Here is a 17,088-nt window from a genome sequence, read left to right as displayed (position 1 = left end):
CACGCAGAGCTGTAGCATCAGTTAGATTTGCTGTGTGTGTGCATGTGTGTGTGTCTTCAGGGCTACAGGAGGCCGAACTTTAAAGATCTGGCCACAGATCAGGCCCGGTACCAGCGCTGGCTACTGAAGAATGAGACCAAGGCCTTCTACACACCGGTGTTCGCTGAGGATATGAGGCAGGGGACACAGTACCTGCTCCAGGTAGGAGAACAGCTACAACTGATTCAGCCTCTGTTGAGTAAACAGCAAACTATTGCTCTGCATCCAGTAGGCTACGTTTCCTCACAAGCATTGTTCAGGTTTCATGTAGACTCGCATAGCAAAAGCCAACAACTAACACCAGCCAGCAATGTTTGTTCAGGGCACTTTGTTGGCATTGATAAGCACATGCTTCTCATAGCACATTTTTCCAAATGTAGGAAGAGATTTTCCTTGATTGGAGATAGTTCTGATCATTGTTTAAAAGTCTATAAACTTAACTGCATGTTTTTAAACTGTCTCAAACACTCTAAACAATCTCAACTAATTTCATATCAAAGCCATGTTATTTTATAAGACACTATCACAACCATGTTCCCGCTTATGTGAAACATTTTTTTTTTTATTGCCTAACAATCCCAGGATAAGCTTGTTTGTCTAAATAATACTACCATGCTTCCCTGCTCTGTCTGTGGCCCTCAGCTTCAGGCCCAGTGGTTGCTACCAAAGATATACTGTATATCTTCAGCTCACATTGTTCCCTCTGAAAAAGTGAGATTTGTTTTTTATCAAATGCTGCTCAAACCAGAGGAAATAATGACTTTGTTCGGATTATTTTCAGCAGTGGATTAATCCACATTTGTTGCTTGAGTGAGTGTTTGTGTTTGCGGGATGGTGTGTAAGATAAACTACAGTGTGTGTTCATGAAGGACCATATCACCCAGTGACACAGTGACTCACTGATGCTTTCACCAACAAGGGAGGTAGACAATATCTCAGGCTCACACTCTACCTGTTAGTAGATAAACACACTGTTTATTTTCAGCTGTCATTTTGGTTATATTCATAGAAATCACCGGAGTTATTCTTGATCCAAAAATTAGGTTTGGCATCTTAAATTGAAGTAGTTTGAGAACACTTCAACATTTATCATGTCCTGCTGTGCTGTGCTTTCTTAATTGTTGACTAAATCCGTCTTATATCAATGAAACTGAAACTGAGGCAGTGCTCATTGTGCGCACAGAGGTGAGTCATACTCACTCATGGACACTTTCTATCTCATGTGTTAAAACTGGAAGCTTGCAAGATTTGACACCATAACACTAGAGACAGGCTAAAGAGTCCACCACTACACTGCACATTTACTGCCACTGCGCGACACTCCTGCTAATGTCTTCTCTGCTCTGACTGCAAAAACCTTTGCGTGCTCTGATAACATCTCTCTCTCTCAGTCTGTCTCTCTTTCTTTCTGTCCCTCTCTCCTCCACACTGCACACTGAGCTTTTCCTAAAGCAGCTACACGGTTGTTATTTCACTGTCCTCTACTTTGACCACTGCCAGCCTGTCACTGCTTCTATGTGGGATAGGGGAGCAGCCTCTTTGTACAAAAGTCTGTTTCTTCAGAGCTCCAGAAGTGAGATGCTTTTGTTGCAGCCACTTGGTTGAGGCCTGCACAGGAATTTTAGCAGCACTCAAGGACAAGGAAGTTATATATGTATAACAGTATTCTTAGTATGTCTTTTGGAATACTCCAGCTTGCATATTTGGTTTCATAAATGGGATAATTGCTCATCCTGGTTGCTAAAAATGTGATATATTTAAGAAATTAGTCAAGAAATGAGCTAATTTGATGGTGATTTTAATTCTTTTCCCTGCAAAGGCTGCTGGGCTGGGTCGCCTCAAGCCAAACACCCTGGTGCTGGGCTTCAAGAATGACTGGAGAGACGGCGACATGATGAATGTGGAGACTTACATCAGTATGATCCAGTAAGTGAAGCTCCGTCAAAGAGACACAGCCCTAATATAGACAATATTTTTGTTTTGCTGAAATCAGATTTTTTAAAAAATTTAATAATCTGACCCTTGTGGACTAGGCATAAATGTCACTGTATGCTCATACTCTGAGGTAGAATAATTGTAGTTGTGAAGAGACATCATCATGTTATTTCACTGTCTGCTCAGTGCACTGATGGTTTCAGCATCTGGTGCGTTTTTTCCATGAGCCACGAGCGAATCTGTTAGGAAAACGCACTAATAACGTGTTTTGAATGATATAAAAGATATGATATTAATGATCTGATCATTAGAAATGATTAAAGATGCATCCCTTGCTTCCACATACTTGTCAGTTTTCTGTCTAAACACAGTGAGAGAGATGAAAGCACACACACACACACAGACACAGATCTCTACATGTGATTAGTACAGAACAGAAAAGCAGAATCACTGCTGACCGGCACAGAGAAATGTCCTTGTGTAGTGAACGGCCAGGCGACTGCTGACAGGTGGCTGCTTGAAAACTGACATATTAGGCCGCTTTGACGTCCAGTGTGAACATGGCAGTGATTCTTGGCCCATGGAGTCCTTTTCCTCCCTTTCCTCTGCTACTGAACCTGTGATTAGTCACTCTGTTCAACAGACCACTTGTTCATTTAGTTTATTCTCAGATGATTTAATCTGAAGCGTTTTATTGCTGTTAAAATATAGGCTGTTATATGGCTATTAAAACATGTTCTATATGGCCAGAATTCAATTCAAGCTGTCCCTTCCATGGTCCCGTCCAGCTGACTGTCCCTTTTATACAGACGTCAATTTGACACTTTTACTACCTCTGCTGCCGGTTTAAATGCACGACAACTATGCCCTCCTCTCCTGCAATTATACTTTTTATACAGAACAGCATGGTAGAGTAATGGCACAGTATTCTCGTCTTGAAGAGTCAGTGCAAAAGGGGCTGCTGAGGGTGTTTCTCAGTATGCATCACACTCAGCTTAACTTCATCAAACTGCTGTCAGAAACATGAGTGATCAAACAGGCACAGGGCCAGATTAACCTGTTAGGGGACCTGAGGGCAAGAACTAGTTCACAGTAACTTGATAAACAAAACTTTTAGAAAACTGTACAATAGCACTGTAGCACAATATAACATGACATGACAGATCAAGAACTTACCATAGCCTCATTTCCACTGCACAAAAACATGCTAACACACGCATCTGACATCCGACTTTTAAATGCAATGGGAAAGTGTACAATCGCCATTCACACCTGGGGCAGTCATCACAGGTATTAATTTCTTCCAGCTCTGATCGGCATTTACAAAAACAAAACACCCGGGTGAATGTGCTAATTCCAGCTCCGTAACCGGCGAGCTGGAATGACGTGCCACCACTAATTATCCTCAGTCTCCTCCTAAGCAGATCAAACATTGATCCAAATGAGTCTGCTCTGAGTTTGAAAGAGACTGAATAAGTAAGAGATATATAAAAAAGAAGTAACCAACGCAAAGTTTTCACAGACCTCTGTCCATGCTGCTATCTACCTGTTCTACAGTCTGTTCCTGACATCAAAAACTGACACACTAAATCAACCCACACACACACACAGAAAGGCATACCCATCTGCGGCAGTGCCATGCTCACTCTGTGCTCTACTGGCAATGGGAAAAGAGTCTGTAGCCTATTTTTTAGCAGGTTTACCTGTGTTTGACAAACCGGCTTGCATGCAATAATTTTGCTGAGAAAAGGGTAGAAGTTTTTAGAAATTTACCTGTTAACTACTACACACAATGTGAATTAACCCAGGAGTAGTGTTGTGTACAGCGTGTCCATGTGAAATCCTGTTAGCCCACTGAACCCTAAATCAGTCATGTGAGACTGTGAGTGAAGGACTTAAGATGAATGAGTTCCTGATTGTAAAGTGTGGGGGATTATGGCATTAGGGCTGAAGGTCAGAGATGGCTCAGCCTAGCAATATTAAAATCACAGCTAATACGCTCAGCAATGCTCCCTTTACTTTCCATCGAGCGAGGAGCCGATGCAGTGAACACACTACAAGGTTCAAACTTCTGTTTGAACCTGGTATTTGGTGCATGCAGTTTTCTCAGCATTGTTGTCTTCCTTTTCAAATTATGCATGTCTTCTTGGGTCTCTGTTTAGTTAAGCATGCCAAGTGTCATTCTGTTCTCTGATGATTTAAATCTTTCATTTGTTTGTTGTTCTTCTCAGCGATGCCTTTGACTTCCAGTACGGTGCTGTTATTCTGCGACTGAAAGAAGGACTGGATGTATCCCATATCCAAGGACAAGGTAGCACACACACAACATGGCTCCAGAGAGGCAGCAAAGTGACTGAAGTCATAGGATTTTTATTCAATATTGACATGTAACACAATATGGCAGCTGTCTCCACAATCACATATAAAATAATCCAGTTGATAATCACCACAGTTTATAATGAGATCATGAACAGTGAAAGGCTAGGTAAAAAAATACTTAAGCAATTTGGGGAACCCATGAGATGCCTTACAAAGATCAAAACAGCAGAGGTTTGTATGAGTCAAGCTAAAAAAAAGATTGCAGGATCCTACATTTCCTATAATGCAAATTGATAGCATATGTTGTTGATTTTATCAGGCTAATCTCAGTTTAAATTTTTTACAAACGCGTTTAAGTTTAAAAGACAAGTGTTTACTAGACAGGAAGGGTCCAACAAAAAGATCCAGTTGACATTCCTCAAGACCAAGGTTCTGTACTGGAATTTAACGTTGCATAACAGGTGTGATTGAGGGTTATGTGAAATTTTATCCTTTATCTAAACCAGGTTATTATAAACATCTAATATTAAGTGTAAATTATGTGGTGTCTGTTAATAGTTTTGTCATGTATGAAAATAACTGGTGAAGATATTTTTATAACATGACATATTCAGCAAAATGAGGTACATGACATCAGGCCCACTTCAGTACAAACTACAAAACACTACACTACACAAACTGATTTACCACATTTTGTTTTGCATTGACCCTGCATACTGTATGGCGGAATGCAACATATGCTGTCTTCAATTGTCTCAACACATTAAGGAACACCTTATCCCTCACAAAAGTATTCAACATCAGCAAATCTGGAAACTGGTCTGGAGTCTCGTAAAGTACGTCCGTCCATCCTGGGAGTCATCCCTCTTCAGTTGCTTCCTAGGGTTTCTACCGATAATTTCCCTGGTAATGGGTTTTTTGGGGGGAGTTTTTCCTTATGTGCTGTGAGGGTCCAACAACAGAGGGGTATCGTATGTTGTTAAGCCCACGGGGCAAAACGGAACCTAACCTTTCCTTAATTTCTCTTCCTCCTGCACCTTCCTCTTCATCTGTCCACCCATTCCATTTCCTCCCAGATGAGTTGCTGTCCTCCCAGGAGAAGTCCTCAGGGACAAAAGATGTGATTGTGTCCATAGACACCAGCAAAGACTCTGACGCAGATTCATCCAAGCCGTCCTCCAAGGCCACCAGCCTTCAAAACAGTCCGGCTATCCAGAAAGGTGAGACTGCCTCCACATTCAGCTCACTGAGTTTAGATTCCCACTTTACCTTCAGGCTTCAGACAGAAGCTGTTAGTTACAGTGACAACCAGGTGAGACTGTGTGTGTGTGTGTGTGTGTGTGTGTGTGTGTGTGTGTGTGTGTGTCTGTGTGTGTCTGTGTGTGTCTGTGTGTCTGTGTGGGTGTGTGTCTGTGTGTGTGTGTGTTCGTTCGTGTGTTCCTGTTGTCCAAACACCAGTTCAGCTTGTGACAGAGGAAGGCTTTTTCATTCAGTATATCAGCTGAACATTAGTCTCAGAGATCCCTCTTACTCCATCAATACATTTCTTTATTTTTGCCTCTACGCATACATGCACACACACACACACACACACACACACACACACACACACACACACACACACACACACACACACACACACACACACACACAGCGACCCTTCCCTGACAGGAAGTCGCCTCACGTACCCCTGACCCCAGTCATCCCTCCAGGCCCAGTTTGTTAGTCCACAGAGAGAGAGAGAAAGTGCCACTCACACAAGAGCAAGCAAGCAAACACAGGAAGCGTTCCCATTTTGTGGGAGCTGTGAAACATTCCCAACTGAAGCAGAGCAGCAGGCCTCCTCCACTCTGGAGTCATGACCACTCTTAGAGGATTTAGTGGTATTTTGGTATTTGATGTTTGATATTTATTGTTGTTAAATGTTGGCAACACTTTCATATATGAGCTTTTAGGCAAGTTTAATCTACTAAGAGCCTGTTTTCTATTTAACCCCCTTGTACTTTGCTGTTGATGGTCTTCCATATTTACCTGTTTGTCTTGATAATTTCACAAACTCATACATGTCCACAGCACTAATAACCACAAGTACAACAACACAGCTGTATCATATCAGTAATACAGTTGTAATTAACTGTATGATTCTAATGGCTTCTGCATGTTTTTGATCAATACGCAGTTTTTGTCAGGCTGAAAACAGTATAAAGTGTGGCCATACTGTAATACAGGTTTGACATTTAAATGTTTTAGGGCTTATACAATGTGCTACTCTTTGGTTTTTGTTTGTTTGTTTTTGTTTTTTTGTTTAAAAAAAAAAAATCCCAACATTGGACCAAACCAGTTTACTGAATTTTACCAGGTCCCATATGATTCAGCAGTCAATTCTGCGTACCACATAGTGACATAGTGTCCCAACAGAAAAGAAGTTCATCATGTGATACTCGAGCTCTGTGTCTATGCTGAATCCATTAAATATGCACCTCTGCTACTTCATGTAAACAAGCCCCGTAGCTATCAGCTGTGCACTCCAGATCAGACCGGAGACTTAAACACTTAAAAGATGGGTGAGTAGATGACTTGCTATCTTCCTGCATTTGTAACGTTAATTTTCAAATCAGACAACACACATTTTACATTATGATATTTACTGGAGATTACATACAAGATAACCAAAAGCAAGTAATGTTACCCTAGCTTGTTTTTAGCGATGGTCATGACTTCAGCAGAAACATTCAGCTCCCCGGCAATCTCCCCACAGCTAGTTCACGCTATGTTTGGGTTTTGTAGTGAAAAAAGTAGTTTTTGTATAAGTAATTCCCCATTTCAGCTTCAAGAACTGGTCCTTATCCACTGCAGCGCTTTCAAAGCAAGCATCAGATTTAAAAAAAAGTGTCCAACAACAGTTCATCTCATAACAGCGCCTGCAGCCCGCAAGGACAGCTTTTTTAAATGACATAATGACAAATGCTGGTTCATACGTTTGCATAAATCAAACTGGATTGAGCCCGTACACTGGAACAGAAGAGACCAACAAAACCGGAAAATTGACCCAACTCTAATTCAGTTAGTATGGCAATTTTTAAGTACGGCAATTCCATATCATGATTTATTTGCAAGTTTTGTTCACGTTTTTAACACTATACTTTTTGAGACTGCATATCATGAGACACATTTCCAAAAGTAATGCACATCTTGTGTCAGTCAGTCTGTCTGACTTAACCTTAGTAAAATAATGTATTTCCCCCAACCCCAATATATATCTTGATAGTAGTAATTAATGTCTAAAATAACTGAGGGTGCCACGCTCAGTGAGAACTCATTGGTCTGTTAAAGTAACAAGACATAACAAAGTGAAGATGAATATCGTGATTTGGGTAATCCTCTTAGTGCCAGCCTAAGCTCCTACTGTACCTGAGCCATCATTAAGATACAATCTTTGCCCACTTCCCTCCTCTTAGGAGAGTTCATAGCATTCTGAATCACCCTCCTCACTGTGGGACATTTTTGATTTAATCCAAACTGAATCTCAGCAAAGACATTTAGCTTTGAGGGTTAGAACTGATTTGTGTGTAGGCTGTTTGCTGCCCTCACGTGGCTCTGAGTGTTCCTTACCAAATGGCCACTTTCATTTATTGTAACGTGAGAGTTCGGACTCCGAGCCTGAGACATTTCCAGAAATCAGAGAGAACAGTTTGAGCTCTCTGTTCAAACTGGTGCCAGTGGAAAAGTTCAGCATAGCTTCTTGTTTTTTCCTGATTCTTAGTTCCAGTCTGTTAGCATGAAGCTCCCAGCTAACCATTCTCCTCAGGACCATGTGTGTATGTCTTTTTCATTTTTCTTTTGGCATTTTTGACAACTGTAAATGTTCTGATGTTCTCACCTTTATGATGATTCATTAGCAAGAAAGCTGGGTTGTATGATGATGGCACACCAAAGCAACATGTTGCCTCAGTTCTAAGTTGTCTCTCTCTCCTTTTGTCTCACATTTCCCAGATGACGATGATGATGGCAAAGCACCAACTCAGCCCCTGTTGAAAAAAGGCAGGAGATCCACTTATTGTGTTGCCTTTAAACCTTTCTCTTCCTTTCTCTGCTGATTTTAATCTTTATCTCCATTCGTCCTTCTGACACCTCATTTTCCACAGTATATTTTGAATTCCTCTTGTATTAACATAGCGTCCTGCACCCTGCTGTCTCTGTTTTGTGTCTCTCCATATCTGCTCCATGTTTCCGGCCCGCTAGCTTCTTGGCTTTGGGGAATAACATTTTGTCTTTTCCTCCTGCCCTCCTGTTTACAGTCTCCAGTTTGTAGCTCAAGCCCAGTCTCTGAAGCTGCACTCTGTGTGATAGTGCCTTTTACTCCATCCAAGTCTTGAGTGTTTAATACTGTGAGTGTGTGTCTTGTTTGTGTGTCTTCAGTCTCTTTTGCCTACTGCTTCTTCTCCCTCTGGAGGTGACAGTTTGTCTGTAGCTTTCTTTTCCAGGATAAAAACTGCTCTTCTGTGTGCAGGTTTTCTTCTACGAACCCTGAGTTTGTCTCTGTGTCCACCTTCTGACAGAGACCCACACGCTGCTTTATTTTGTCATTCATTCAGTCCGAATCAAAGTGCATTCATTAGTGGAGGTTAACTGTGTGTCACAATCAACATCCTGGGTGGATATTAGTTTGTTATTCAGGAGTATCTCAAGTGACTGTCTGTTTTTTTAATAGCATTTTTCACCCTCACATTCAGATATTACACAGTGTCAATACACAAATCAAACCTCTGCATGTCCACTTTTTATAATGCTGCAAACAGCTGTCAGTGTGTGTACTTTGTCCTCACAGACCAGGAAGTCAGATAGTTTTATAGACTTATAGAGTTGCCCCGATACACTGGAATTTCTAACTTCAATACACAGCATTGAACCATACCATTGTCGATACCACGGGAAGCATTGATGTTGGGGTCATACAAATTAATTTTTTTATAAAACAAGAGGCTATAACAAGACAACAAGGACTTTTCTTGGTTAGCAGAAACAAATACAAAACAATACAACTTTGTGGCATAATGAAAACAATCTGAATCAGAATGAGATTTATCACCAGGTCTTCACTTTGCTCTTTGGTGCATAAACGTTAAAAGGAAATAAAATAAAGGCAAATTACTGTAGCAGTTGGGATAATAAATGTAGAATAGAAACACATCAATAAAAATATGAAAAAGTTATTTGAAAAAATACTATACCCTCCTTACTTTGATTCTTTGGAAATTGATCTACAAATGTAACATTTTTAGAATTTTTAAGTAATACAACATTTTACTAAAACAAGCAAAACTTTTGCTACAGTATGGTTTTTAATTCCATAGAAACTAACATCTCCAAAATGCCTAATTCTAAAAACTCCTAAAATCTACAAGGGGCTCAGAGATCACAGCTGCAGCGTTGAGGTTTAATAAGCTGCCTTATACTAAAATTGTGTTAAAGACCATCACTCAAAAACACAAGGCCACATTATCCTTCAGAATTCAGTTAACAGTCCATATACATCTGTCCACAACTACACCAGCTTTACGTTTTTTTGTTTGTTTTTTTTTTTTGCTTGGGATGTTTGGTTACTGTTCCACCTGACTGCCACTCTCAGGACAGGCCTACAAATCATCAAATGATATAAATTACAGTTGTATCTTGCCATTTAAATGAATTTTTCTGTGTTTGTCTTGTTTGTTGTTTGTTGGGGTGTATATGTGTATGTATACATGTGTGCGTGTTTGGCGACCATCCCTGTAGACAAGAAGAGCCCAATTGTCCCACTGAATGTGTGTGACCAGAGGCTGCTGGAGGCCAGCCAGCAGTTCCAGAAAAAACAGGGGAAGGGCACAGTTGACGTCTGGTGGCTGTTCGATGATGGAGGTGAGTCTGGGTGAAAGAAAACTGTTTGTTTTTGGGAGATAAGTCCAGTGGTTATCAACCATACCCAGGCCCAGGTGTTCCAGAACTGATTTGATCAGAATGATCTGAATCCCTGAATTTCAAGATTACATCAAATCTGGATAACCACTTCTCTAAATGGGATGACATTTCACTGCATTGAACATCAAGTAAAAAGCAAACATGCAGACACTTGTCTTTAAGTGTCTTTATTTGAAGAGACAGAGAATATGAATGCAATAAATATATAAATATAAATATATTTGACCAACATGCAAGTTTATCACTTTTAGTTCTTTAAATCCACTCTGAATCCAGCCTCCTGCTGAGATCAGGATAATTTAGATTTTTTTTTATCAAGTATCCCAATCCTCCTAAAAAAGTTAGGAGACACATATTGAAGGTTTGATCTAGGTCTAAACCAAAAATGGGTTATGTGCTTAAATCTGATTTTACCATTTTTATTTTTAATTTGAAAAAAACATTTTAAAGATTTGATCCAATAAGATCGCTGAAATGCAATCAGATTATTTCTGTATGTCAAACATAATCCAAATAGCTGTTCGAGACCATGAGCTACTTTCCACTGCAGCTCACACATTTTACTGTTAATACTCCCTGTGACACATAGACACAACGTCTATGTTTTAGAACCATGAATCACATTGTGTTGTCAAATAAAATAATTCTGTCTGCAGATAAAACTTTTTTTTTAAACTTCATATTTATTCGATTTTTAATTGAAACATACCTGAAGAAAATAACAACAACAATAATAATGATAATGATAATACTAATAATAAAATGTGTGGGGGGTTACTACTGCACACCCTTTACAATTTTAAGCATCAACTTCAGACCAGCCTACTGAACAACACTTCTTTTCTTTTATAGTCTGTCCATTTTTCCAGCGTTGTGCATGTTTTCCTGCATTGGTCCTCAGATGAAAAATACATTTTTCCAAAGAATATAGTTCCTCTATAATGTAAAACCACTGTCCTGGACTTGGAGGGTCATGTTTCAGCCAGCTCCTTGTAACGGCCTTTTTGCCAGTTTAAGGGTTTTGAACAGGTAGATGTCCTTCCTATGAATGATGCCATCGGATATCAATCTTAGACACATAATTTGTGGGTCCCTTGGTATCTTGTAACCTAAAATTCCCTCAAAAATAAAAATAACTGCATCCCAAATTGTTTTTGAATTTTCTACATGACCAAAATATATGGGACTGATTGACATTCATTTGGCCACAACGTCTCTAGCAGATCTGTTGTTTACCTAATTGTTTGTATTAAATATATGGTGTGATATAAAAATTAAATAATATTTTTCCAACCAAATTCCCTTTATCTTTTAGAGCTAGTAGAGGTTTGCTGTGTGCTTCAGATTGAATGCCACTCATCCCCGGACAGATTAACGTTCAATTCTGCTTCCAATTTTAATTTCACATAAAATGTATTTCTACCATTACATTTTTGTAAACTCTTGCAGTTTTACTCTTTTACACTATTTTGGAGGGGGTTAGTTTATGTGCACCAGTCAATACCTTTATCACATCATTAGCTTCCTCTGAAATTTCTTTTTTAAAGTCTGTATTATAAAAGTGTCTTAGCTGAAAATTTAAACAAGTTCTCATTTTTTTAAACTAAATTCTGTTTTAAGTTTTTCTTATGTTTCACAAAACGTTTCCCTCTACAGTGTACATACAGCTGTGATCCTTTTTCTCTCCACCTAACGAATGTAGGATCTGTCTGTCCAGGTCTAAACCTGGGGATCTGAGAAGGCCAAATGAGAAGCTTCCTGTCCCCTTCCAATCCATATCTTTTGACGATATCATTCCAGACTTTTCATGTCCCTTCTAAGATTACATTTTCACTGTTTTGTTCAGTGTAATCTTTTCCTCCAAGCCTAGCCTGGAGTTGGAGGTAGCCCAGATTCAGTTCAATTTGTTTCCATCTAGCTTGGTACTCTGGAGAGCACCAAGATTTGGTAGTGAGAGGCCTCCATTTTCCTTGTCAATTTAGAGAGTCCTAAACTTGACCCTTGGCCTTACTCCTGCCAAGACAAACCAAGATATCTGTTTATCCCTTGCTGTAAACTGAGAATCTGGATTTGTTACTGGAAATGATGAAAAGGGGTACAGCAACCTCGGCAGTATATTCATTTTCACCACTTCAGTCCTCGAGCTAAAGTCGAGTATTAATGATTCCCATTTTTTAATGTCTTTCTGTATCTTATCATTTAATATATTGTAATTTATTTCATACATTTTGTTTAGGTCATCAGTGATCTGTACTCCCAAATATTATATTGTTTTTACACCCCACTTCAGTTTACATTTCTAATTTCCTGCCATAGCGTATAATTGAGAGCAAGTATCTAAGTTTTTGTGATATTCAATTTGTAGCTTGACATTAATCCAAAACTACTTATGATGGCCATAAATTTGAGTCAGGGTGTTGGAGGAAGGTGATAACGTCGTCTGCAAAACGTCCTATTGTATGTTGCTCCTTTGCAATATAAATTCCGTACTTAATTTTTTTGCCTAATAGCTTGAGCCAAGGGTTCTATAAATATCGCAAACAAGGAGGGGCTAAAGCAGCAGCCATGGTGAGAACCTCTGGATAGCTTAAAACTATCTGTCAGGGTGCCATTGATCTTTATTTTAGCAACTGGGTCTCTATATAAAGATTTTATACAACTAATGAAAACCCAGTCTCTCTGATACACCATACAGAAAAGTCCAGCTGACCCTATCGAAGGCCTTTTCTGCATCGAAACTCACCAGGGCTGCACTTAGATGTTGTTTATTAACCTGCTCTATAATATGTAGTGTTCGTCTGATATTATCATGTGTTTGTCTTCCATTTATAAACCCTGTTTGATCTTAATGTATTAAATCAAGTAAGAAATCTTCGGTTCGTTTGGATATTATAGATGTAAAGAGTTGGTAATCTACATTTAAAACTGAGATTGGGCAGAAGGATTAAAAGTATTCCTCATTTTTACCTTCCTTTTGGAATAAGTGATATCACCGCCTTTTTCCATGATGGTGGTGTCACTGCTTTTTGGAGTGTCCAATTGAAGGATTCTAGCATTACAGGTATCTTCTTTGAATGTTTTGTACCATTAATTTGGAAAGCCATCACTTTCTGGGCTTTTATTTGTTTTCAGCTTACTTATTACTTTCTCCAATTCTTGTTTTGTAATGGGGGGCTATTAATTTATCATTTTGTATTTTCCATATAGAGGGAGGGTCTAATGATAGCAAGAACTGTTTAATAATATCTTCCTCAGCATTGTTTGATTACGTAAATAGTATTTCATAGTACTCTTTAAGGTTTTACTGTTGATATCTTGTCCTAATTGGGTAATTTCCCCCTTCAGAGTAGTTTTTAGGTCTTTTATCGCTCCAGTTATGTCTTTTGAATTGGAATTAGGTGCTGGGCTTCTACAGCCTTCTGCCGCTCCACCTCGAATGCTAGCTTGAGCAGCTGCAGTGCTATTAGCCTTCGCAGTCGCAACACCTTTTTCATGAGTGGCAGCCAATTTAGAGCACAAGAGGCTATCCATCAACAGCAAACCCTTCAGCAACCAGGCAGTGCTCCAACAATCCCCATCCTTCTTCCGGGAAGAGGAAAAACTGAAGGCCAACGCCTCACCTCCCGATTTAGGCCCACTGAATACACCCAGGGATTGGGAAATGCTAGTGGACCTAGGCCAGAGGCCACGACCGCCCTGCTACCAGAGCTGGTCCTCTTGTCCATCTCCTGCCAACACGCTTACATCATTGCGCTGACATATTATATATATATATATATATATATATATATATATATATATATATATATGTGTGTGTGTGTGTGTGTGTGTGTGTGTGTGTGTGTGTGTGTGTATTTGTAGACCGTTTGGCACCTTGCGATTGTATGTTACTTTTTGCACCTTGTTTTTTATTATACTTGGCACCTTGTTTTTTTCATCTAACATTTTTTATATTTTTATATTTGTTTTGTTTTTTTTACTGTTGTATTGTTCTTTTACTGCTTATACAGTCATAGCTGCTGTAACAATGTGAATTTCCCCACTGTAGGACAAATAAAGGATTATCTTCAAATAACCCTCACTTAAAACAGTTGTGGTGCAGAAACACTAGGGATTCCCTAGTGTTTCCCATTCTTTTACTGAATCTTGATGACACTAATGTTGAAACTGTGCTAATTGTAGAGATCTTCTGTGCTGCCATGGGTAAGATGTGTGTGAAGCATCCGTGTTTTCACTGACATAGATGTAAACTCTGAGTGCAACTTGACTGGTGAGCAGAGGGATGCAACCATGTGCCAGTATTATTAATTTTATGAAGCCCAACAAATCTCTCAGGGTTTTCCTCAGAGGGTTTCACAACATACTACCCCCTAAAAATATGAAAGCAGTAAAGAAAAAAATCACAGTTTCAAACATTTCTCTTTATTATGGCTTCTGTATCATGAACAGTTACGACTTAGCATCCCATAGTCATTGATATCCATAGAAAGATAGACAAAAGAGAGAGGGAGAGAGAGAAACAGAGAGGATCTGAACTAGAAAATCAAATTTATTAGTAATGTTTTGATCAATGGAGCTGACAGAGCCAATATGTTCATATGACTCAGCGCAGCAAGGTGTTAAGATGTGAGCACGGCCCAGAAACTCATATGTTCAAGATTCTGTGATATGTAACATTTAAAATCTGGCTCCTCCTCATCATGTCAGCAGAGGTGCTGTGTGGAGTACATGACTGTCACTGACAGTTTATATTTCAGTTCCATCAAGTGAGACACAGCACATGTTGAATGTCTCTGTCACAGAAGCTGCATGTTGACAACATGTCTGATGTTCCTGTCCAGGTCTTACCCTGCTCATCCCCTACCTGCTGACCAATAAGAAGAGGTGGAAGGACTGCAAGATCCGCGTCTTCATTGGAGGCAAGATCAACAGGATTGATCATGACCGCCGGGCGTAAGTACTGCATGTTCTCCCCATTCACTGTGTCAAAATTGAAGGTTTACATAAGTAGGTAATGTGATATTACAATACACTTAACAAAAGCAACTGTTTGCTCTTTTCCAGAGCAAAAGTACTACACCTACTGGCAGATGTCAATTCTTTCATTGAATCCTTGAAATCATTATATGAACCTTTGAATTGCTGTAAAAAAAAAATTAAAAAAAAAAAAGTATTACTACTACTGCCTCTACAGTTTATAATTATTATGAAGCCTAACTGATCATGGAATAGAGAGGACAGGATGAAGCCTTGTGACAGGTGACAGGCTGTGATACATATAGATTACTGCCATTACTTACTTAAATTCAGTCCACCATGTCCAAAGCGGAGGTGATGCAGACAGTAACAAGCCATGTCATATAAAAGCAGGCCTGCAGCTTGTAGAAGCCATTTGCTTTCTTTTCAGCAGCACACTGCTGTCCTCAGCTGCTGTTCACAACATGACACTGTTTGCGATGACAGACACCCTCTGTTCTGTTGATGCTGTGAGGTGTGAGTTCACATAATAACTTGATATATTGATTAACAACATGTCAAAGATGCACTCTTAATACTAACCTGACTGTGTGTGTTGTGAATGTTCATTTTCACTGGAAAGATCAGTGAAATCTTAAATTTAGGACTTCCATGGCATGACAGCTGGATTTTCAGCTATCACAGGGACAAGGAGATTACCTCAGAATCCATACCGTTCTTTTTAGTGCCTCGAGCATAAAAGGCTATTTGCTCTGACCAAATGCCTTTTGGGTGTCAAGAGATAAAATGGCAGCTTGTGCGTCTTTTTCATGAACTGAATATATACGTAGTGTATTTGAAAGCGGATAAGCATTACTAAATGAGAATCTACCCGGAATAAATCTGGTCTGATCAGGATGTACAATTTTTGAGATACGGCTACCCAAATTAGTGGTCAGAACTTAAGTTTTAGTTTAGTATTATTTTTTTTTTATCACAATTTAGAAAGAGCAATGGGTCTATAACTTACACAATTGGTTTCTTCCTTTCCCTTTTTTAGAAGCATGCAACTGTTTGCTTTGTAGAGTGAGCTCTCTAGTTTTTCACTGAATCATTTACCATCCTTAACATGAGGGTAAGAGAAAGAATAACTAAATCTAAAATGGTTAATTTATGAGTAGAGGAAAAGTTCGCTAGCTGCTAGGCTAATTTATGCAATGTAAAATATCATAGGGCTTATACTAATAATGTTAGCATGCTGTATATGTGGGGGAAATGTGACTTACAAAAGATATCGATATATCGTATCATGACAAACCCAGTGATTTACACCCATAATACTGTCCCTGGGGGATACCCAATGAGACAGCAGAGGACTGTCTTTAAAACAGTTGTTTCGCCCAGGGGCTAGTTTTCAGTTAAACTAGCAAAACTGCAACCTAAGATTAAACTCACAGGAGACCTCACGCCTAACTGTAACTTCAAACAGAGATGACTTGAAAAATTTTTGTGATCATCAATTTATGAAGAAACACTAAGATTTTGCTTCATGTATTCATGTTCGCCTTCATACTTGACATGCATTAAATCAGCCGATCTCATATTTTACAGTATATGTAGTGTAGCTCATATTGTACGTACGTATTTAGTCTATTATGTTTAGTCTAATTTGCCAATTTATCAAAGCTTTACAAATTAAATAAGCCTATACTTTGACAGTCCAATTTATCAATCAAACCAAAATCATCTTGAACTTAATTTCTGCACTCAACAAAGGTGCACACAGGTTACCACACACAGTGCAGGGGTGTAACTAAGTACATTTATTCAAGCACCTTACTTGGTACAAATTTAAAGTACTTGTGCTTAAATGACAATTAG

General features: G+C 39.2%; 1 protein-coding gene across 2 annotated transcripts in view; it reads left to right on the top strand.

The window, feature by feature from the left end:
- slc12a2 (solute carrier family 12 member 2) overlaps positions 1-17,088 on the top strand; it is a 103,793-nt gene that overhangs the window by 65,396 nt on the left and 21,309 nt on the right. Inside the window, exons 17-23 of one of the 2 annotated variants that reach the window (XM_042509081.2) lie at positions 61-201; positions 1,859-1,965; positions 4,206-4,285; positions 5,370-5,513; positions 8,287-8,334; positions 10,069-10,191; positions 15,093-15,204. In XM_042509081.2, the coding sequence (XP_042365015.1) occupies positions 61-201; positions 1,859-1,965; positions 4,206-4,285; positions 5,370-5,513; positions 8,287-8,334; positions 10,069-10,191; positions 15,093-15,204 (755 nt within the window). The remainder of the gene's footprint in view (positions 1-60; positions 202-1,858; positions 1,966-4,205; positions 4,286-5,369; positions 5,514-8,286; positions 8,335-10,068; positions 10,192-15,092; positions 15,205-17,088) is intronic. The other variant, XM_088071220.1, reaches the window with a different exon arrangement.

Source organism: Plectropomus leopardus, chromosome 20 (genome assembly GCF_026936395.1).
Source record: "Plectropomus leopardus strain MGB_pleo_1.0 chromosome 20, ASM2693639v1, whole genome shotgun sequence".
In the NCBI taxonomy this organism is placed as follows: Eukaryota; Metazoa; Chordata; class Actinopteri; order Perciformes; family Serranidae; genus Plectropomus; species Plectropomus leopardus.
The sequence above is the reverse complement of the archived record's forward strand: the minus strand, read 5'-3'. Positions and strand labels throughout refer to the sequence as shown.